The 24959-nt window shown below is 35.5% G+C and overlaps 2 protein-coding genes across 2 annotated transcripts in view; one reads left to right on the top strand and one right to left on the bottom strand.

The window, feature by feature from the left end:
- IMMP2L (inner mitochondrial membrane peptidase subunit 2) overlaps window positions 1-24959 on the bottom strand; it is a 1157822-nt gene that overhangs the window by 627846 nt on the left and 505017 nt on the right. The window lies entirely within an intron of this gene.
- LRRN3 (leucine rich repeat neuronal 3) lies at window positions 10469-12592 on the top strand. The gene has a single exon (XM_007944213.2). It carries the CDS (start codon window positions 10469-10471, stop codon window positions 12590-12592), a length of 2124 nt encoding a protein of 707 aa, XP_007942404.1.

The raw sequence follows: 24959 nt of genomic DNA, 5'->3' as shown, positions 1-24959 counted from the left end.
AATACATGTTGTGATGAGAAGAAATATAAGCATAAGGAGACAAGTTCTAGCTTAGAAATAAAATTTGTATCGCTAATCATCTACAAAAATCAACTTCATATACAATCCTATCAATGGAGTACTCAGGGGAGCAAAAACTATAATTAAAAAGAAATAAAATCAGGTTTATTTTCATAATGAGAAATGGTAGTATCAGGACTAGCTGGTTATTTATGAGTATAGTCATGAGCAATGCTCCTTTGGGCAATGTCTGACCATATATATGTCCATGTCTCATGAGGTTCCAAGAGTTCAGAAATCCCAATCAGAGAATGGGATTTAGTAGATGTAACTGGATACAGAAGCACAACAGCTTCCTACACACAACACATGTAGCCCATGTCTCTTGCATACAAAGTGATTATGCTGCCAGCTAGTACATATATAACCTATAACAGATACATCTCGATAGTCATAATATAATAAACACCTATGTTACTGGCTATGCATGTACTGTACTGTATTTTCTATCATTATTTTAATGTGAACTTTTCTTCCTTACCAATGAAACCCACTGCTGTAAAGTTGATTCTCACTCCTAAAGACTCTATAGGACAAAACAGAACTGCTTCCTAGGGTTTCCAGGTCACTATAGGTTTCCAAGGCTGTAAATCTTTACAGAACCAGACTGCTTCATCTTTCTCCCTTGAAGCATCTGGTGGGTTCAATCTGCTGAGAGCAATATGGTTTGTCTGAATTGAACAGTAAAACTCAGCCTTAGAAACAGGTTTTCTGATTCTAGTCCCCACTCCACAACACCTAACTGCCTTTAAATTTCCAAGTGATGTGAGTAAAACACTTCTATCAAAGAAAGAAAAAACAACAACAACAACAAATCAGTGTACCCATCCAGTTGAAGGAAACATCTTTCTGAAAACATTAAAATGAGAGGCACTATATTAGTAAGCATTTGCAAAGAAGTAGAGCTTAGTGATTAAGACTGGGCTTTGGAGACAGAATAAAGGGGATCTGAATCCCAGTTCCCCCAAGCCTGAGTGAGTGTGAACTGGTAGGCCACTTAACCTTTTTTTGCCTCATATGAAATGAAGGATAATAATAATATCTACGAAAAGAGTTAGCAGGAAGATTACCTTTGAGCATTCACGTAAAGCATGGCCTGTGGCATGTGGGCCATGTCTGCCATCAAGGTGAGTCTTGTTACTAACTGCTCCCACCTCCCCCTCCCTCCTCCAGAGCATTTCCTTCTTCCCTGAGCATCCCTTATTCAGCTAATACTGACCATGCAGTCTGAGCATTATTTCACCACATTTAGGGGTTCCCCTGCACCCTGGGATCGCTCAGAGCTAAGGGAAGTGGACCCATCTGTGTAGGCCTATAGACTGACAGAAGTGTGAAGGTTTTGCTTTAGAAAAAATGCTTCTTTAAAGTTCTCAAGAGTGAGATTCTCACCCCTCCAGACTGAAGTACTTTACATGAGTCACGTCACCTCTGAGGGCCTTCATTGCCCCTTCTGGATCAAATGCAGTGGGGCAGGAAGACCAAGCTCACTGGATACCATTCACATCTTTCCAGAGGTTCTTTTCCTTGTGCCAGAAGATAGCTTCTTTGTCTTTTTTTTTTTTTTTGAGGTGGGTGATGGGGCATCCAGGCAAAACTTCGTTTGCACAAGAGGTTTCATCACTGAAATGAATGTAAGAGGCCAAGTGCTCTCTATGCCCCTTTCCATATAAATACTTCTGTGACATCAAAAATGTGCTAATTTTATATGATACCACATTTGTTCAACAGGTAGAAATGCCAATATTATTAAAAATCTATACCTTCCAATTATTCAAAAACATCATAATGGCTAAATTGTTCATATATCAGTATTAATAGTTATTGACAACTCTTTTTTTTTTTTGCTTCATTTATTCAATCAAGGGACTTAATATAGGCAATTTACCTCCTAGAGGTTTGTATGCTATAATTTGATAACTGAAGTAACTCTCTACTTCATTTACTGCTGCATAGATGTAAACATAAAACAAAATAGGGATAATGGCATGTAATTAATCTGCTAGCCTTTAAAAGCCCCATAATGACTACAATTCACTGATCCTAATTTTTTAATGACATATGACTAGAGTATTGAATATGAATTTGTGATCAACTAAAGAATTCAAAGATTAAAAGCAGTAAGTGAGTTTACGTACAGCCCATTGTTAGACACCTTTCTAAATCCTTCACATTTACAGAATAGTATCTTAAGAGTTTAAAATGTAAAGGAATCTTAAAGACCATCTAATCTAGTTTTATATTTTAAATATGAATAAATAGTCTGAAGCACAGGAAAGTGAGGTTATCATGTTCATGATGACAAACTCATCCATTAAATCTGAGGCAAAGCACATTTTCTTTATCAATTTCTTACTAAGGATATGTAAGGATAGCATTTATTAAACTATTGTAAATAGCTACCACCATCTACTTCCTGAAAGTTGACATATAAAATTGAAAGAGTTACTTAGGTTTGAAAAATTGGAAAATAAATTATTTCCCAAGGTAAAAAGAGAAGCATTTGATATAATTCGACAATGTCTTTGCAATATGGAACCTTCAATTAGAGTTAAAGAAAGGCCAAGTCTTATAACAAGGGAATAATATGAAGTCAGATAGTAGGAGAATAGAATTTAAGTTCTTTATACAAATGAAATTAGCTTGCAATTTGCTATAAAGGAAAAGGAAAAACTGGGCTTTAATGTAACCATGGCAACTTCCTGCCTTCACCAATGTTTGTCTAATGTAAGACTAGTATCAAAATGTTTCTCTTCCTCGGACTCTTCAGTCTTTATAATTCATATAATGAGGTACACTGAAGAAGACATGCTCTGTATTTAAGTTTTAGCATTGCAAAGAATTAATCTGAAAGATAGTGGACTTTAAATATTCTTACCAACGTGCTACCCAACTGTACTCTGGTTGATTTTTTTTTTTTTTTTAAATAAACATCAAAAATACCACACAATATTCAGGTCATGCTTTTTGGACAGACAGAGCTAAGCCCTCTCTCCTTTGTGCATCCACAGGATTACACATAATTGTGCTATAAATCTACTGAGCACCATCCTCCTTAGCTCATTACTTGTTTGATGACTGAGGGTTTGGCAAGCAAAGATTTCCTCTTACTTATCGTTGACGTCCCAGGGTCAAAACAGTGCCAAAAAGTTGATGTTCAATCAGTGTTTCTTTACTATGAGTAACAGATGAAGAAGCCAAAGAATGACGATCTCTTTAACCAGGAGATTGGAGTTTTTTCTATAAAGGTTGCTCCAGATCACTATATCTAGAAATAATTCATATCTTTATGTTAAAGAAATTGTCAAGTTACAGTAAGTGTCCACGAGTATTTAAAATATGGTAAGGATTCCTAAAATTTCTTTCTTGTAATGGCCCTAACTACAAGGTTTCATGCTGCTAGGTCTCATAAAAAAATAAATAAATGTTTTAGGCCTTTGGCCGTCTCTCAGGAAAAACCTATATGAGGAAGTCAATAAGAAAAAGGAAAAGTACTGTGAAAAACATTCAGAAATCATAGAAGCTCATATGTTTTGGGAAAAATCCACACTTTAAACACTTTGTAAGTTAAAACAAAACAAAAAGTCTGAATCAAAACATACAAACACACAACTAGGACAAGTTAATTGCCAAATTACACTCTGAAGATCAAAGGTAGTTATTTTTACTTTTTTCAATATTTTTAAATCTTATAAAATGAAGAGATTAGAATTGAAAGCACAGTGACTGCTGGAGTAGGTCCACAACAAATATTTATTGAAAGACTGCCTTGCTGAATAAATGATTGAGTGTATAAACAACAACAACAAAAACCCCACTGCTATTGAGTCAGTTTGACTCACAGAGACCCCTCCTTGGGTTTCAGAGATGGTATCTCTATGGAAGTAGATTGCCCAGTATTCCTTCCAAGAAGTGGTTGGTGGGTTTGTACCACTAGCCTTCTGGTTAGCAATCAAATGCCTTATGAGCTCTAATAAGAGCTGACTTTGAACTTCAATGAGTCGTTCGTTTTTAAAAACCTTGATTAAATAGTATATCTATATAAATGTCTATAATATAGAATTTCACTGATATGTGGGTTTTCATGACTGGTGATATTTGAATAATATTCTGAATGTTAATAATATTCAATTATAATTTATTTTGCTTTAATATATGAAAGATTCTTTTATTTTCCAGACTAAACAAGGGTACAAAAATAGAACTTCTACAATCATGGGAGAATAGAAGGGCTGTGTATGCACAGGAAGGCAGCTTGGGGGGCAGGAGTACATGGGAGGGAAGGACACAGGGAAGAGGTGACTATGGGGAGGAAGTGAGAGAAGAGCTGTTGCATTGTGGGAAATTGTAGTCAATGTCATGAGACAAAGTGTATGTGAGCTGCTGTATGGAAAATGAATTTGCTCTGTAAACTTTCACCCACATCACAGTGAAAATAGATCTTCTAAGATATTTTACATGACAAAGCAGTTAATAAATTAATAGTGTGTTGGCTCTTAGTTCCTAAGAGTATGACCACAAGCATGAAATGTTCACCCTAAAAAAAGACAATCATTTAATTATTTAAACTGCTTTTAGTAATATTTACTTGTATATGGTTTATTTACTATAGTCTAAGGAAGAAAAACACCTTACCTGCTTTTTATCCATTCATCCTTTTGTCCATCTATCCATAATATATTTGTTGTTGTTGTTTTGTGTCGTAGAGTTAGAGCCGACTCATAGCGACCTCTCCTTGGGTTTGCAAGGCAGTATCACTATGGAAGTAGATTGCCCCATCTTCCTTCTGAGGAGTGGCCGATGGGTTTGAGCTGCCAGATTTCTGATTAGTAGTCAAGTGCCTTAGGCACTACGCTACCAGAGCTTCCCATAATATATTTATGGCAGGCTTATTATGCTATAATCCCTATGCTAACAACAACAGGCCCTACAGCATCTTCATAAGCAACAGTCCTAAAATCTTGAAAACCTAAAGTTGAAATATTGATTTTTTGAAGTATAATTATCCTATTCTTATCTTAGAAGAAGAAAAAAAAAATCCCAGCAAATTGATGGATGTTAAGATATTATTTAAGTGTATCAATAATTATCTAATTCAAATTCTTTTAAACATGAAAACATTTTTCAAAGAGTTTATTTGATGTGTTTCAAAAGGAGAAGTAGGAGAAAGACAAATGTGGGAGAGGGAGAAAAAAATGAAAAAGTTTGTAGGGAACTGAAATCTTAAACAACTGAAAATGCTATTAAGCTGGTCAACTTAAGTTTTCTGTATGGCACAGTTTGTTATTTTTCTTAATTTTTTGTACAAATGCATATAAAAATGAAATAAAAAGCCATCCTCCTAAAATCAATACCATCATTAGAATTATTATTGGCCAAAGTCCCAAAAGGGCCTATAGCAGAAAATGTTTTCTCAGTGGTAAACCTGAAATGTAGCTTTGAAGAACAGCTATGTTTTTGGAAATTGGTGCCTGTAAAGTAAACCCTTTTCAGTTTTGTCTTTGGGCACATTGCAGTTTAAATGTGACATTTCTATTTTTACAATCATTAGACAATAGGGGAAAAAACTCTGTAAAAATTTGCAGAAATATCTTTTTGTCTTTATTCTTTTCTGACTTTGTTGGTTACTGCTAGTTTCTTAGGAAGAATAAATAAATAAATATCTTTATACTCATTGTTGCACATGCTACCGTCCAACACAAATCATAGAACACCAACTAGCAAACATTTGTTTAATGACTTCTACACTGCAAGTACTGGGGTAGGCATTAATCCACCAATGAAATATACTAACATAATCAAATCAATGGTGAGTTGAACACAGTCTCTACCCAATAATCTTATTTCTAGTAAGGGGGAAAATGTAAGAAAAACTATTAAAACACAAATGAGAGGTGACCATAGGTGAGATCAGGAAAAGTTTCCCAGCACAGGGGTATAGGGTCTTAATGTCTCAGCAAGGGCCAAGAGATCCAAATGCTCTAGTTCCCATGGGAAAATATTCTTTACTAAAGCAGATACATCACACTGTCATTTTTTATGGAGAACATCGTGCTTAGTAAAGTAGAGAGCCAGCAAAAAGGAGGAATGTTCTCAATGAGATGGATTGACACAGTGGCTGCAACAATGGGCCCAAATGTAGCAACCATTGTGAGGATGGCATGGGCCCAGGCAATGTTCTGTTCTGTACAGAGGGGCACTATGTGTCAGAACCAGCCTGACAGCACTTAACAACACAATTATAATTCAGAGCTCTTACCTGACTTCCCTGCCTCTGATTTCATATTCTCACGCAACTTAGAGATTCATAATTTATATTTCCAAATACATTTTTCTTAATGGAGCAAAAACATTGACTGGCAGATTCAGGTATTTGTGTTCTCTTGACAGTCCTATTTCTCGTTGTAATAACTTGACATTTTGGGTTGGTATATTAGTCCCTTGTGATATCTATTTATTTGTTAGGTTAGTGAGGATCACACTCTGATCTGTATTAGTAGATTGAAAACATTAATTTTCTGAAGCTGAAAACCTGAGGACAAAAGTAATACGAGCCCTGCTTGAAAAATAAAATCACTACACTCACTTTTTGCAAAATTATTTCATATCATCTCTCTCTATGTGCAGTGTGACTCATTAGAAAGAGTTGTGACCCTCAAGACAAAACCTGGGTTCTAATACTACTCCATCAATTACTATCTATATGATCTCGAGATGACGAACCTGAATACCCTTACCTGAAAAATAGTGATTCAAGTACCCACCCAACTCACAAGTCAATGTTAAACATAAAACACTGAATATGAAAGGGCTTTGAAAATTAGAATGTATTAAGATATTATTATTTCCTTACTGTCTTGCAAACAGCCCATGCCAAATAGTCCATTAGTGAAAAGATCATAATAATTTCCAGACGTGACAAAAAGTCAATGTTAACATAAAGAAATACTAAATTGTATCCTCTATTATGCTGCCCATACTGAAAATTTCTTCCTACAGAACAGGAGAAATAAAATTTGAGTTTCTTTACCACTAGAAGAACTCTCTTTGTTTTCAAAAGCTTCCAGAATAAATCTAATTCAAAATGTAGTTGTGTGTGACATATAGTTATATAAATGTGAAAATGAGGTTAGAAAAGAGTGTCTGATTAAACATAAATACAATTAAAAAAAAAATATATATATATATAATCAGAATAATTTCAAAATAAGTAGCAGCATTGGTAAATCACACCCCCTCCCCAAAAAATGTTTATCTTTAATAGTTCCATTACTCAAGTTAACTAAAGAAGCTCTGGTGGTGTAACATTTAAGCACTTGGCTACTAACCAAAAAGGTTGGTGGTTCAAACCCAATCAGTAACTCCACAGGGAAAGACCTGGCTATCTACTCCTGGGAGGATTATAGCATAGAAATACCATGGGGCAGTTCTGCCCCATCACATGGGGTCACTATGTGTCAAAATCTATGGCACCAAACAATAACTGAAAGAGGATATAGGGGTCTCTCTGCTCTGGGAAAAGTAGACATACTAGTTGACAGAAGCTGATTTCTCAGTTCTCAACTAATTTATAATAATATTGCAGAGATGTACTTTTCTTTTTTCATTCATTTTAGAAATAAAGATGAAATGCATTTCCATTTCAGTTTTATTCAGGTGTTCCTTCTAGATGCCCCTATATCAGATCACATACTGAATTATAACTGTTGTTTACTTGCATTTCCACCTACAACCTGAAAGATTACTAAGGGAAGAGACCACATCTAAGTCTTTCCCCTCACCTCCAGCCATTAGCCCATTAACTGACACATAGCAGGTACTCAAAAAATGTGGACTGAATAAATTAAGGGAAAAAAAAAGGTATAGTAGTAGACTGTTTTTTCTCTTAAACCATAACATCCTTTTATATTATCCTTAAATTTAATCATTGGGTTTCAGTCATGGATGTAAGATAATTCAGTATAAGTAAAAGATTTATGCAAGTTAAAGCAGCCAAAGTTACTGAAATTACAAAATTAGGCAGACTGAATTGTTTAAATTCTATGTAAAATGATGCATAGATATATTTATTAATTTATAAAGTTTATTTATCATTTAATTCAAAATCTGTACTGAGCTCGTACTACATTTCAATTACCATGCCTGGGAGTTGGGGTACACATCCAGGAAAGCCCCATACTCTCCAGGGGATTACTGTTTGGTGAGGTAGAAAATATAGTAAGGGTAAGAAGCAAATGAGATGTAACTTTGAACTGTAAATGTTTTACAACTTTGAAAAACAAGAACTTTTCCTTTTTACTTAAAAGGGAACTGGTCTGTGTCTCAGTGAGGACCATATCACCAAATATATTTATCTGTCAGTGAAGCACCCCCTTTATCTTAGAATCAGTCAACAATGCCAGCATGAATGTCAATATTGAACGGAGACGAAAGAAGAAAGAATGTTCACAGACTGATTACTCCATAGACCGTTATTGTGGGTAGGCAAGAAGCCTGGGCTGAACAGTCCAACTGAGATCCAGCTAAGCTGAACACTTGAAGGGAGAACTCACCAGCAGTCTAACTTAATGGAGTGTAGACCTAACAGTAGTGTGGCCTTTGAAAACAGCACAGATCAGAACTGCAACTTGGTTTTGGAATTGCTTATTTTTCTGTGATATAAACCTCAGCATCCATTTAAAAGAGAGGATATCTAAATGTCTGTTTTATTGGTGTAGTCAAGTTTCCTTTTCCTTGTTAGTGACTAATGGAATGTAAGTTTATTTTCCAGTAAAAATAAAAGGGTCAAATGTTAATGTGACTTTCTGTTCAGAATGACAATATACAGGTACGTCCACAGTAAGTTAGACTTAAATTCCTCCAAATACTTCAAAACTGAAGTCACCATGTACAAAGGAAACCATACAGAGATGTACAGAAGAAAAGTGGAAATCCAACTAAGCATCACTAATTGTACTTTACTCAGAAAGCATTGTCTCTATGGTGTCTCCAAAGGCTGTCTCCTAGAGGCCTGAGGAAGGCTAAAGCACTTGGATGCCAAACAATAAATCAATCAGCGACTGAACCCACTAGCTGCTCCGAGGAAGAAAGATGTGGCAGTCTGCTTCCACAAAGATTTGCTGTCGTTAGGTGCTGCTGAGCCACCTCCAACTCAGCGGCCCACATACAACAGAACGAAACACTGCCCAGCCTTGTCATCCTCACAGTCCTTGCTATGCTTGAGCCCATCATTACAGCTAACGTGTCAGTCCATCTCATTGAGGGTCTTCCCCTTTTTTGCTGACCCTCTACCTCACCAAGCATGGTATCTTTCTCTAGGGAATGGTCCCTCTGACAACATGACTAAAGTAAGTGAGACAAAGGCTGGCCATTCTTGCTTCCAAGCGTCATTCTGGCTGCACTTCTTCCAGGACAGATTTGTTTGTTCTTCTGGTTGTCCATGGTATTTTCAGTATTCTTTGCCAATATCACAATTCAAAGGCCAAATTTATGAGACAGTTCTACTCTGTCCTGTAGAGTTGCTATGTGTTGGAATCAACTCAGTGGTAATGGGTTTAGGGGCCTGAGGAATCACAGTCTAACTCATTTGATTGGTACTGAAGAATATTATTTATTTATAGCCCTTTTGTTTTGTTTTGCTCTAACTGGGGGAAAAAAAACATCATCATTAAAAGGTTAGTTTCTTTTTCCCCCCATAAAACTAATTAACTAAAAGAAGGAAAAATGTAACACCCCAAATCACAATATATAAACAAATAAAATTTGAAGTGAAAGAAAAATTCTGAAATTATACTCATTATGTTAAAAAAAAACCAACATAGCCTTCTAAATATTAAATTTCTAAGCCTATTATTTGGGCCAGCTGATTATCAAGGACAGTCATAACAATGATAAAGTCATCAAAACATGTTAAAATAACTGTAAACTCTAGAATAGTATTTATACATGAAATAATTATAATTAGTCAATAGACATTAATTTCAGTATTTTCTTTCCTTTGTGCTAATTCTTTTTTTCTCTTTTGCCTTTTATATTTTATTTTATGACATTTAGCATCATGCTGCCATTCCAGCAAGTAGCGGACAAGCATGGGATTTGAATATTATCTGCCTAAATAAATGAATTACTCAACCTTCTGTGACCATCTATACATACTTCATCTTCAAAAAGTGTATCAGTATTATATCATCAAGGAGACAGTGACCTTCTTTTCTCCAATATGCGTGGAATTCTTGGACACTGCAATCGTGGCACTGACACTGATTTCCATAAAGAAAAACTTTATGGTTCTATGGCATTCATCATTTGACAAACACAAGTATTTTCCTAATCAATCAGCTCTTTCTGAACTTACTAGCAGTGACTGTGGAATCCTTAAGGGCCCATTAAATTTTTGAAGAAGAAAGCTAAGATGAAGGACATGCCACTACAAATTCATGTGCTACTTGGCCTAGCTATCACTACATTAGTACAAGCTGTAGATAAAAAAGTGGATTGTCCACAATTATGTACATGTGAAATCAGACCCTGGTTTACACCCAGATCCATGTATATGGAGGCATCTACAGTGGATTGTAATGACTTAGGTTTTTTAAATTTCCCAGCCAGGTTGCCTGCTGACACACAGATACTGCTCCTACAGACTAACAACATTGCAAAAATTGAATATTCCATAGACTTTCCAGTAAACCTTACTGGTCTGGATTTATCTCAAAACAACTTTTCCTCAGTCACCCACATTAATGTAAAAAAGATGCCTCAGCTCCTTTCTGTGTACCTAGAGGAAAACAAACTTACTGAGCTCCCTGAAAAATGTCTATCAGGACTGAGCAATTTACAAGAACTCTATATTAATCACAACTTCCTTTCTACAATTTCACCCGGAGCCTTTATTGGCCTACATAATCTCCTTCGACTTCATCTCAATTCAAATAGATTGCAGATGATCAACAGTAAGTGGTTTGACGCACTTCCAAATCTAGAGATTCTGATGATTGGGGAAAATCCAATCATCAGAATCAAAGATATGAACTTTAAGCCACTTATCAATCTCCGCAGCCTGGTTATAGCTGGCATAAACCTCACGGAAATACCAGATAATGCCTTGGTTGGGCTTGAAAACTTAGAGAGCATCTCTTTTTATGACAACAGGCTTATTAAAGTGCCCCATGTTGCTCTTCAAAAAGTTATAAACCTCAAATTTCTGGACCTAAATAAAAATCCTATTAATAGAATACGAAGGGGTGATTTTAGCAACATGCTACATTTAAAAGAATTGGGGATAAATAATATGCCTGACCTGATTTCTATTGACAGTCTTGCTGTGGATAACTTGCCGGATTTAAGAAAAATAGAAGCTACCAACAACCCCAGATTGTCTTACATTCACCCAAATGCATTTTTCAGACTACCCAAGCTGGAGTCACTCATGCTCAACAGCAATGCCCTCAGTGCCCTCTACCATGGTACAATTGAATCTCTGCCAAACCTCAAGGAAATCAGCATACACAGCAACCCCATCAGGTGTGACTGCGTCATACGCTGGATTAACATGAACAAAACCAACATTCGATTTATGGAGCCAGATTCACTGTTTTGTGTGGACCCACCTGAATTCCAAGGTCAGAATGTTCGGCAAGTACATTTCCGGGAAATGATGGAAATCTGCCTCCCTCTCATAGCTCCTGAGAGCTTTCCATCCAATATGGATTTAGAAGCTGGGAGCTATGTTTCCTTGCACTGTAGAGCCACTGCAGAGCCACAGCCTGAGATCTACTGGATAACACCTTCTGGCCAGAAACTCTTGCCTAATACTCTGACAGAGAAATTTTATGTCCATTCTGAAGGCACACTAGATATAAGTGGGATAACCTCCAGTGAAGGGGGTCTATATACCTGTATAGCAGCGAACCTAGTTGGTGCTGACTTGAAGTCTATTATGATCAAAGTGGATGGTTCTTTTCCCCAGGATAAAAATGGATCTTTGAATATTAAAATAAAAGATGTTCAGGCCAATTCTGTTCTGGTGTCTTGGAAAGCAAGTTCTAAAATTCTCAAATCCAGTGTTAAGTGGACAGCCTTTATCAATGCTGAAAATTCCTATGCTGCCCAAAGTGCTCGAATACCATCTGATGTCAAGGTATACAATCTTACTCATCTGAACCCATCAACTGAGTATAAAATTTGTGTTGATATTCCTACCATTTACCAGACAAACAGAAAGCAGTGTGTGAATGTCACCACAAAAGGTTTGGAACCTGAACAGAAGGAATATGAAAAGAGTACCACCACGTTTATTGCCTGCCTTGGTGGCCTTCTGGGGATTATTGGTGTGCTGTGTCTTCTCAGCTGTGTCTCTCAAGAAATAAATAGTGATGGTGGACAGAGCTATGTGAGGAATTACTTACAGAAACCACCATTTGCATTCAGTGAGCTTTACCCTCCTCTTATCAACCTCTGGGAACCAGGCAAAGAAAAAAGTACAACATTGGAAGTAAAAGCAACTGTTATAGGTGTGCCAACAAATATGTCCTAAAAACACCCAACTCAATCTACTTCAAAGGAAAGCTCAAGACTACAGTTGTTGTAAGTCAAAGGCAGAGAAAAGTTACTTTCTAGACATAAGTTTGTGCTTCATCAGTGCTGCTCCAGATCAGTGGAAATATGTACAACTTCAGCATTTTAATTAACTGACTTCAAAGGATACTGTGGCAACCAAATAAAATAAGTCCATTTTCTAGAACTTTCATGTAACTTTTATGTCTGGAATACAGTTAAAGTGGACAAAAAACATTTCTGTATTTTTTTTAAGTATGTAAGAGTAGTTGAACTGAGCAATACCTCCTCCTGTGTTGTATTACACATATTAGCCACGAGTTTTTGCAGTGACCAGATAAACTTGAATTGACACGTGGTGTAATAAAATGGACAAATTCTGTAGAGTAGACACAGTGAGTATGTGGACCTCTTTTATAAAGAAAAATACATTTTGGATTAAAATCAGTTGCTTTTGTCTTGTTTTGGTTTCTAAATAAAGAACAATTTCTGGGAAACATCATCTGATCATATATCATTTAAATGTCAAAGTTTTTTCTACAACAAACTTGTGGTGCTAAGAGTGAAGCCTTTTTATTGGGTTATGCAACTACATTTCTGTGATGCATAAAAAATGGGTTTGACAAAGCATCTTAGTGATATTAAATGTGAATAACAACATTGTACTTAACCCTTTAACTACTGACAGAAACAAACCAGTTAATAGTCCCTTAAAGATTTTCTTTTCTTAACAAGCAGCTTTTGGAATGGATTTAATTATGTTCAGATAATGAAAATCTAGTACCTGAGCAACTGAAAGTCTTATTTGAATAATTAGTACCACTCAGCTTCAGGGTTGGTTGACTGTCAGAAAATATTGTCAAATATCTGTAGAAACTTCAATCTAGGTTTAATTTTCAAATCTCTCTGTGACTGTAAGCATTTAATGAGAGTCAATATAATAATAAAGAAGTAATTTAATACTTTGCTCTGTTATAAATGTAGCAAAGAAACATACTCTATGCCAAGATTCTGATTTAAGATTTCATTTTTAAATATATTAGGTTATTAGTAGAATAAAGTCTAACAGTTCAATTTCAGAAAGCTACCTTTTTATTCAGGCCACTCCAATATAAAAATAATGTAAATCAGATACTTCCAGAGCTCAATAGAAATTAAGAGGACAGTTTTGCAAACTAAAGGAAGAATGTTCTGAGACGCTTCTATGAATGTTTCTATGACTAATTTAGCATAAATTAAAAAAAATTACATGCTGGCCCTTATAACTATATCAAGGCATCTAAAAGCAACAGCTTAACACAACTGGGAATAATTGAATTGAACTGCCAAGAATATTAATTATTTAAAAATCTTATGTAAGAAACATAAGGAATTTCACTTGGGAAAAAAGACCAAGATCTTTTAGGGTTTTCCCTGTATTTACAAACAAACAAACAAAAAACCCTATAGTTTTGCAAAATAAATGTATATTATTAGACAAGAAATATCCTAGAATAATTTAAAATTCTAAGATAATAAGCCATAATTTTTAAAGACAAATTGCTTTGTTCTACAAAGCTACAAAGTTTCCATGTTAATTGTTTCTGTGCCTGTTTATCATCCAGTATTTAACTTTTGTACAGTAGCTGTAAATATGTATAGCACTTCATCATATCAATTTATTTTTTAATATTGGATATGTGCTTTTTGATGTCAATGACAGTTTCTAATTAAACTCTAGCTGTTTTTGACAATGTGGAATGTAATTGTTATACACTCTTTAAAACTAAAGGACAAAATACATTAATTTTAATATTCCTAAAATATGGAACATGCTAATTCATTGTGTTCCCTGAACACAAATTTTACAACCTGATGAATCACTTTCACACAGAGGCTGACATTAGAATTTATCAGCAAGACATGCTCATACTTCTTGAGATGTTTCAGTACCACGGACAGAGCTTTTTAGAGCGAGGCTATTTGTCAAAAATATAGGAGATGAAATAGGACTTATTAGGATGCAGGTATTATATAGGTCAGTAAGAACTTGCTCAGGTATCTTGTATGTTTCTCTTTTAAGCCCATCTTCATGAAAAAGTATTACAAATATATCTTAAATCTGAGACTCCCATTTCAAGAGATACATGCCTAGAAAAATGGTATGACAGAAACACTTTGAATAGACATTAAATAGTGAGCACTGAATAAAGTATTTGGTTACAGTTGAACAAATAAGATGTTTGAAGCAAATAATCTTGTTTATTTTTAGTATCTAATCTAAACAGCCACTGAGAGAGAAAACACATCTGCTTCAATAACAGAAGAGCCTTTCATACTCCCTGCTACCTCTTAAACCTACATAAAATTAACTAAGCACTGGTCAAAGTACTCCAAGCATGTAAGTTATAATTTGGTGATACTGTATAGATGCACCTGTTATAATAGAAAACTTTACCTACAACAAATAAAACTCTAAAATTTATATCTCTAGGAATGCTACTAAGCCACTAACCACATGGAAAAAACTCAAAAATGACTTGAAAAGATTTTTTTCCCAATTTACACTAAAAAATAAAATTAAAATTTTCTGAAAATTCCTTCTCAATTGAGTAAAAAAAAGTGTATATTCGTGGAGCAAAATGTCAAGCCAAGCATCAATAGCCTGTTAGTCACAGCATAGTGACCATTTTACCTACAAAGAAATGAATCAATTTGTGCCTTATATATCAGACTTTTGATATTAGTTTAGTGGTAATATTTTTACTCCAATTAGACAAAAAGAAACTTACAATAAAATGTCCTCATAGCTATCATAAGTATCAGGTGAAAAAAAATCAAATTGTATAAATAACTATTAGGAGATATTCTGGGTTTCACACCAATGCTGTTTTTCTAGCTGATAGGGAACAACGAATAGTGGTTTAAATGGAGCTACACGTCCTTTGATCCAATATCATTTTCTTTTCTGAAGACAAAGACAAATAAGTAAAATTGTTTGCAAAGGATATGATTGCCAAGAATATGCTTGCCATATCAAAGATGCTAAAGGGCATTTGGGGACAGGAAATGAACAGAAAAGACTACAAGGATCTTCTCTTTAAGACAGTAATATTTTTACCATTGGTTCTACAACCCCTATTTGTAGCATAGTGCTGAAGCTATTTGACTGCCAGCCACAAGGCTGGTGGTTCAAACCCACCAGCTCCTCAGAAGGAAGGTTTGGCAATCTACTTCCATAGAGATACCTCCTCAAAACCAAAGGAGGAGTTGCTATGAGTCAAAATTGGATGGCAGTGAGAATGCATCGCTAACTAAGCTCCTGAGTGCACTGCAGCATTGTACTGGAATGAAGCTGTCATGCCTAGAATCAAAATGTTACAATCACTGTCACAGAGTTGTAGAAAGAGAAAGAAATTGACTCCACTTTTGGTACAAGAGTGGCTGCTTTAAAACATTCATTAGGAAAGTTAAGGCTTTATTTATTATTAAGGGTAACTACCACCTAGTTTTACCTTATTCCTCTTAAGTAAGAGAAAATTAAAACACTAGTTGTACAGAGGAATAAAATGACAAAGTCAGAGCAAATACTAGTTATCATAGTCCCAATGTCCAATCCTAAGAGAAATTATTAAAAATTTTTAAGATTATTCCATTAACATATAGAATATTTTCCAAACCTAGTCTAAGCATTTCATTAATGATATAGTCAGAAGTGCTCATGATTTGACTAGTAAGCATCCAATATTCTTGGGTGATAAGATATTATATGAAGTAGGAGACAATTCCTTTTTATTTCTGCTGAAAACTGAGAAGCCCACAAAGATTTTAATTTATTTTACATACACCTCAGAGAGTTCTTAGTTCATCTTCAAATAAGCCAGACAGTCTATTCCAACTAAGAGATTAAATACCTTGCAGATATATTAATAAGATTTTCTATTAAAAGTAAACTTAATCTTCAAAATAAGTAAGGCATTCACAGTATATACCATATGTGTTTTCAAATGTATTGTACTGTGGCCAAGAGTAAGAAAGTATAGCAAAAAGAATTGTGGCTGATCCTAGCAAGCCTTCCAGAAGAATGAACTATAATAGCATTTGAAAACCTCACAGTACTTTGTGTGTTTATATTTATCTATCCTAACTCTAATATATCTTCAAGAAAGTAATAGTATTATGTGACCATTGTAAGGAAAATCCAGCTTCTCATTAAAACATATAGTTCAGTGTCTAAAGTTATTGATTCAAAATCCAATTGTGATATCCATTTGGAATGTTTACCAGCCTCTGGAACAAATAATGGAGTAAGCCTGGAACATAAATTGACCCTCCTAATCCTTGCATTGAGAGAATCTGAGTGTAATAAAAAAAAAAAAAAAACTCACTGTTATTTGTGGTACCAGATTCAAGGCTGGTAAAGACAGAAATACTTCTTGAACCGTCAAAGGTATCATTATTAAAACAATACGGCTAAACATACTGAAAGAGTTCTTCAAAAGAGTAGTATATAAAATTGAAATTCATCATCAGAAAAGGGACTGAAGTCAAATACCGCTGGTAAACATCCCTTTAGAATGGAATCATCTATTCAATAAAAAAACAACAAGGAATCAGGTCTCCAAAATATCATAATGGGAAGTTAGGGTCACAATTTTTAAAGCTTCTGAGCTTTCCATTCTTATTGCCTAGTCAGTCAACCAACAAATATTTCAATATATAATTTTAATATTATTGCTTACTCCATCAGGATTTAAAAATACATTTACATATAAAATGCATGAATTTATGTGATATTAACAACCCTATTCTAACTCTTAAGTATGGAAACAGAATCTTTTCCCGGATATGATAAAGGGTGTAAACACAGAACAAAATAAAGCATTCATTTCTTTCTAATAACAAAAAACTTTCTCCATATAAATAAATTAGAATTAATTGATCACAGTATGAAAACAAACTACATAAAAAAATAACCAGTTGAGGCTAAGGGGAGTTAGGATTCATTTCCAATGAATTGCATGTGTCACAGTCCAGGCTCAGTCCTGAAGTGACAATGTGATGCTTGAAATACTTTCCTAACACATAAAATGCATAGCAATTAATAACTTTATTACTATTAATTTTAATAAATTTATATTCATATTTACTTGAGAAGCAAAGTAAAAACTAGAATGGGAGGGAAGCAGGCAAGCAACACTTACTAAATGCTACATACAAACCAGACTAACAATTTGCTATGGTCTTAGGGAATATATTCCAAATCAAAAGAAGGGAAATGGGGGAAAAAATAAGCATATACAAGCATATACAATCTTAGTATGTGCCAGGAATAAGATTAGATGCTTTCTTGTTAGTCTGCAGTTGCAAACATTCACTCTCTCTCTCTCTCTCTCTCTGGCTTTGTGTGAGTGTGTATATATACATATATATACACACTCATATACACAGATGTATATACAATTATAATTCAATCTTCATGAAATCTCTGTGATTTGTGTTAAGATTCCCATTAAACAGATGACTGAGTCTCAAAAACAGTAAGTATTTTTTCCTTTCTCAATATAACAATTAAAACTCCATCATGCAATACAATAACACTCAAGTATTTCATAAGTATGCCATGTACCACAAAAATAACAATAAGTGACTATCTTGGGAGGGAGCCATCCATTAAGAGTATACCAGATGCCATGATTTTGCCTATTATCTTCCTACTATTTCTATCATTATATTCTTTATAATATTCCTGTCTCAATTCTGCATCAGAAATTGGGAGATAAAAGGCCCCTATCTGTCAACTCTCAATCATTACTTGCCTAAGACAGAACAAACAGCAGTTGAATTATCAAAAAGGAAAAGCCTAAACATACTCTTATCATTATAACCATAAAAATAAACACATTTATTCACTAGGTGCAAGATATTTCCTAGGGACTTTTCTGTATTTCTATGCATCTAGTTCACAGTATCAGTGTTTAAATCTCTTCACTTTCTCGATTCCATGAGGGAAATGTACACCTCAATGATCTATTTAACCTGCTTTCAAACTCCCAAATTACATTTGTCATACAGAATAAACCCAAGTTTACCCTGATGTTAGAAGGAGCATCCTACATAAAGAATAAGATTGTAAAAACAAAAATCTCCCTCATCCTTGTGAGTATCAGAACCACAGGTAATGGGAACTCAGAACACTGCCCTAACACCGCCGCTTAGAGTCAGAAGCCATGGTGCTTTGAGAGAGTTAAGCTTCCTGGGTTGACTTGCAGTGTACTGCAAACACTGAATTCTGAGGAGTTCCAATTTATGAATTGGACACTGTAGGTTTAGGAGAATGAGATAACTAAATACAGTTTAGATGATGCAGACTGTTGACAAAAATAGAGTAGCAAAAAAAAGAAAAAGAAAAGAAATTGAAACTTGACACCATCTAACTTAGCCATGTGATTAAGTTCTTCCAATGTCCATACAGGAAATTGATCATCTACATTTCACAGCAGAAGAAACAAGGAGGTGGATCTTCAAAGCTAAAAGAAAATGAACAAGTAAGCAAAAACTTTCATGAAGTAATGAGATCCTATGAAATTAAACTGGCATGCAGAAATCATTGTACCTGAAAAGAAGGGCCTCAGCATTTAAGAATAATAATTTTTACTTTGCAGTATTTGAAAGTTCACTATGCTCACCCTTGTACTCATTCAAAATGATAAGCCCCTACCTTGCTTGTCTTTTTTTAAATGAATTGTATATGGCTAAGTTGCTTTCACAGGTGTGAGAATTGGGAAATGCTATTAATAGACTTTCTAAGCAGGGAGGCAGAGTGGAGCATGCATGCATTCATTCATACACGGATTTTATTCACTTACTATTCATCTATTGAGGCTCTATGTGTTAGGGACTATATAAGCTACTCGAGACAAATCTTGATATCACACAATTTGCAGTCTAGTGGTTGTTGTTGTTGTTATGTGCCGTTGAGTCGGATCTGACTTATAGTGACCCCTTCCTGGGTTTCCAAGGCAGTATCACTACGGAAGTAGATTGCCTAACCTTCCTTCCGAGGAGTGGGTCTGAATCGCCAGCCTTCTGATTAGCAGTCAAGTGCCTTAATCTACCAGAGTTTCTAGTCTAGTGGTAGATACTAACAAAATGAATCTGACAGTTGTGATACAGTTGTGATTCAGAAAATAAAAGCATGATGAGCATAAAGACAGCTTTCTCATGTTTGGCAAGTGCAAGGCTATTTAAAGAGATTCACAAATAAGACCTTCTATCCACAATCTCTCAGGTAGAGAAAGAGAAATGCCAGGACCAGATTAGTGTGGCTCAGTGAATCACTCAATATGGCCCTTTTAGCCACAGTCCTCATTTTGTGATGTACTGTAAATCCCAGACTCTATACCTGTGGTTATGATACCATTTTGGAGTAAGTTGTCTATTACATTAAAGAGGCATGATTAGGGTGGGGTGTACCTTGAGTTGTCACCTTACTAGAGGATGTGACTCAAGTCAACACCCTTAGTTTCCTTAAAGTATGGTCTTCTACCAACATATGTGAATGTTCTGGCAAAATTCTCTCTCTTGCTCTGGATCACGAATCTACTTCATCATCATCTGATCTTTGGTGCTTAGGACTTGAGCCAGTAGGCTATCATCTGACCTGTCAATTTGGGCCCATCAGCCCTCCAACCATGTGAATGAGACAAATCTTCCACACTGATGCCTGACCCAAGGTTTTGGGACTTGCCAGCTTCTACAACCATATAAACTATTTCCTTAGAAGTTCCTGAGTTCCATGAAATGTTACAGGAGAATTCTGAGGGCAGGAGTAGTAGTTGATGTTAAAGAGGATGAAGTGGTACAGCAGTTTGCAAAAGTTGGACATCTAGGATCTTTAACCTCCACCTCATAGGGACCAGCCTTATGCTAATCCTTCAAAAAGGAATTATTCTTGCAGTTTAGGATGGTATGAGGATGACAATAGGCAGAAGAATTTGAAATATACTCAAAGCATGGAGGAAGAATAAAGCAGAAGCCGACTTCAGGGTGAGGGGGTGGAAATGAAAGAAGTTTGGTAGAATTCAAACATTACTTTAGGAGCTTAATTCCTAGGGTAAGTCACTAGGCTTAAATTAAAACATCAGGAACAAGTTGTAAGACTACAAAGAAAAGTTGTTCACATTTCAAGCCTGTCTCCTTGAGTAGTCCAGCCATGACTTCCTATCTAGTCCTTAATAGCGGGAAATATGAGAAGACATGGGAAATAAAAAGCAAAAGGAAATTAAGATAGGTACTCTCTATACTCCATCTTCTCAGGACATTCCTAATGTGATAATCTCCTCACCTCAACACACACACACAAACACACACACACAATCAAGACCCCCACAAGCATGCATTTCGATGCACACCTTTTATCTTCAGGTCTAGGAATAGCCAGTCCTGTATTTGCAGGATATCCCAATTTCAGATACATTTAAAATACATGTCCTGTGAAATTAACAGAGGGTCAAAATGTCACTCCAGCTCTCCGGTGTCTCTCTGAAAGGAGGCTTTAGGAACTCTGGTAACATTTGCACTTGAGAACCAATATGTAATCTAAAGTAACAGTCTTAGGTCTTTGCATTTAAGATAGACCTGTTTCTACTTCTACTGTAAATTGTATTTATTTTTCACAAGTTCTATAAATGTGTTTCACATAGATCAATAAATCAAACCAAACCAGAAAAACCAAACTCACTGCTGTCGAGTCAATCCCAACTCAGTGACCCCCTCCTTGGATTTCTGGGATGGTATCTTTATGGAAGTAGATTGCCCAATCTTCCTTTCCATGAGTAGCTGGTGGCTTTGAACTGTCAGCCTTCTGATTAGCAGTCAAATTCCTTCAGGAAAACCAGGAAAAATCCTGTGTTTCATTTCTTTGGACTATATTTTGTACAATACCAGACACTGGTCTAACTACCTGGATCTCATAGCCATCACTTTCTTCAAATAATAGGAAAAAAAGAAAAATGTCCTGTATCATATGTTTCCAAGGGGGATTTTGAACTAAAAATAACTGAAAATAGAATATTTGTAGATGTACTGACCCACATGAATTGGACACTCATTCTAGATTCTCTGTAAGTTTCTCACCACTGTGCTCTTTTAAGTAGAAAAAGAAATGATTATATAAGATTATCCCAATGTAAATGATTGGAGTAGAGAAGTATACTATGTCACAACAATTTAAAGTTTAATTTCTAAGATACACTTTTAAAGCACTACTTTATCTTTTCTTTTACGGGAAACACAAACATTTAGAAATATTTTGCTAATTATTTTATCAAAGGGAGCTCTGGTAGCATAGTGCCTAAAGAACTTGACTGCTAACCAGAAGGCTGGTGGTTCACAGCCACTAGCCACTTCTCAAAGGAAAACTGGTCAGTCTACTTCTGTAGAGATATCACCTCGGAAACCCAAGGAGGGTTTGCCATGAGTCAGAGACAACTCAACATCACATAACAACAACATTTTACCAAAATTGTCTTGGAGAGCTGTGATATAGAGTATTAAAAGTTATTTTTCAAATTTTCAATATTTTGAAACTTGTTTACAAACTATTTTGGATATTTTCTCCTGAAACCAAAAGGAAAATTCTAAATGGGAAATAAAATAAGTAAAAGCACAAGCATCTTGTCAAGATATTTTAAATGTTCTGAGTATAAGCACAAAACCTTCTAGAATATTCTGATGTTAATTCCAAGTTAGGTGATGGGTACTTCAACTCATGGCAGACTTATCTGCCCATTGCACAATGATATAGGTAACAGAAAAGGGTAAGGTACCCTTTAAGACTACCTGAAGATAATTAAAAACGATTGCAGGAGTACACTGACAAGGAACTGCCATAAATTCAAGACACATTCAGAAGAGGAAATGGAATGAAGGATATCATTGTTAATGTCAGATGGACCTTGGGTGAAAGCAGAAAATACCAGAAAGATATTTACCTGTGTTTGACTGACTATACAAAAGCATTCAAAAATTTATGGATAACATCATGAGGAATGGGGTTACAAAATACTTAATTGTGCTCATGTGGAACTTGTACATAAACCAAGAGGAAGTCTTTTGAACAGAACAAGGAGAAATTACATGGTTTAAAATTAGGAAAGTTGTGTGTTAAGATTGGATCCTTTCACCATATATATTCAATCTGTACACTAAGCAAATAATGCAAGAATCTTAACTATATGAAGAACAATGTGGCACTGAGATTGCAGAAAGACTCATTAACAACCTACAATATGCAGATGACACAACCTTGCTCACTAAAAGCAAAGACTTACTTACTTAAAAGTAAGCACTTACTGATGAGGATCAAAAACTATAGCTTTCAGCATGGAGTACACATCAATATAAAGAATGCAATACTCACAAGTGGACCAATAAACAACATTATGATAAACATAAAACTTAGTGAAGTTGTCAAGGATTTCATTTTCATGGATCCACAATGAATGCCCATCAAAGCAGCAGTCAAGAAATCAACAATGTATTGCATTGGGCAAATGTGCTGAAAAGGAAAAAAAAAAGTCTTTAAAGTGCTAAAAACAGAAAATGTCACTTTAAGGACTAAAGTGTGCCTGACTCAAGCCATGGTATTTGCAGTCACCTCATACGCGTGTGAAAGCTGGACATTGAATAAGGAAGGTCAAAAAAGAATTGATGCCTTTGAATTACAGTGTTGGGGAAGAATACTGAATATAGTTAGGACTGCCAGAAGAACAAATAAATCTGTCTTGGAAGAAGTACAGCCAGAACGTTCCTTAGAAGCAAAGATGGCAAGACTGTTTCACATACTTTGGACATGTAATCAGGAGGGACTGGTCTTTGAAGAAGGACATCATGCTTGGTAAAGTAGAGGATCAGGGAAAAGAGAAAGACCCTCAACAAGATGGATTGATGCAGAGAATGCAACCATGGACTCAAGCATAACAACAACTGTCAAAGATGGTATAGGCTAGGCAGTGTTTCGTTTGTTATAACAGGGTTTCTATGAGTCAGCACCCAAAAATAACAACAGCCTGGAAGACAAAATATTTACTAAATCAATGTAACAATGGAGTGATTTTTCATTCGAGTGATAAGAGGAACTCTGCCCTAGCACTGCGTTGTTTTGCTCCTGCCATCTGTTTCTCAGGGTGCTTACCAGAACACCAGGGAAGGATATGTAAGTGGCGTGTACAAAACGTTGTCTCATTCTTTTGGGGGGATGGCGGCAGGGAATGAAAACAACCCAAGTCTAGTTTAGCTCCACTAAATCCAGAAACATAAAATACCTAGAAGATGAGAAGCTCTTTATTCTGGAACTAAAGTTAAAATACTAAAATTTTGAGGAAGTTACAAAACGTTACTGAATACACATCTGTAAAGTACTTTTTAAGATATAAAACATTTTCATACGTATTATGTCGGGCATACAAATGTATTATCATACATATTCTAGGATAGCAGAAAAATTAAGCCTAGCAGATTAATTAAGCTAATTAATCTCGATGAATTATTGGTCATGAAGAAAGAGAATATTATCATCTGACAATTTGCTAGGCCACTGAATTTTCACACTCCAAAGTGAGCATGTCAAGCATTTGTGGATAACTTTCACAGTGGTGAAGGAGCTCTAGTGGCATAGTGGGTATCTAGCTGCTAACCAGAAGGTTGGTAGTTCAAACTCACCAGCTGCTCCATAGGAGGATGATGAGGCAATCTACTTCCATAAAGATTTACAGCCTTGGAAACCAAATGGGCATGGCTATGAGTCAGAATTGACTCCATAGCAATGGGTTTATTTTTTTTTTTTTTTAATTTTCACAGTGGTAATGGGACTATAAATAAGGTATTTTCCTGTACTGAGGACAAGCCAACACTGTGATCTTTAAATACTCTGGCTTCAGAAGGAGCATTCCCATCAAACTTCTCCTTACAGTTCTCTCTGGCTTGAAATTCCAAGCTTATCATCATGTCACATTATTCTTTTAAAATATCATGTTATTTTATAATATTTTATCTTAATATTTTTATTACAAAAGTAACATGTGCTTATGATACAAAACTAAGAAAATACAGAACAGAGACCCCCACGTTCTGTCTCTTCCACATAAATAAACTTACAAAATTCTGCCGTTATACTTTCCACAGTTTGTCCTGACTCCACTTAACCCAGACTAGAGCTGCTCACACTTTACATGCTCACCAAAGACCTCCAGTCTCAAAATAGAAGATTTCAGTGTTCACTCCATCGACCCCACCACCCGGCCTCGGAATCTCCTTAATTAACAGATGTTATCATCCTCTACTGGACCTACCCCTTGTAAGTCAAC

The sequence above is a fragment of the Orycteropus afer genome, unplaced genomic scaffold, assembly GCF_000298275.1.
Source record: "Orycteropus afer afer isolate SDZICR_OR568_19922 unplaced genomic scaffold, OryAfe1.0 scaffold00007, whole genome shotgun sequence".
NCBI lineage: Eukaryota > Metazoa > Chordata > Mammalia > Tubulidentata > Orycteropodidae > Orycteropus > Orycteropus afer.
Note: the sequence above shows the minus strand (reverse complement) of the source record. Positions and strands in the feature narration are given on the sequence as shown.

What these genes read in the sequence shown, in the direction of transcription:
- LRRN3 (XM_007944213.2), top strand. Translation starts at nt 10,469, where the DNA reads ATGAAGGACATGCCACTACAAATTCATGTGCTACTTGGCCTAGCTATC.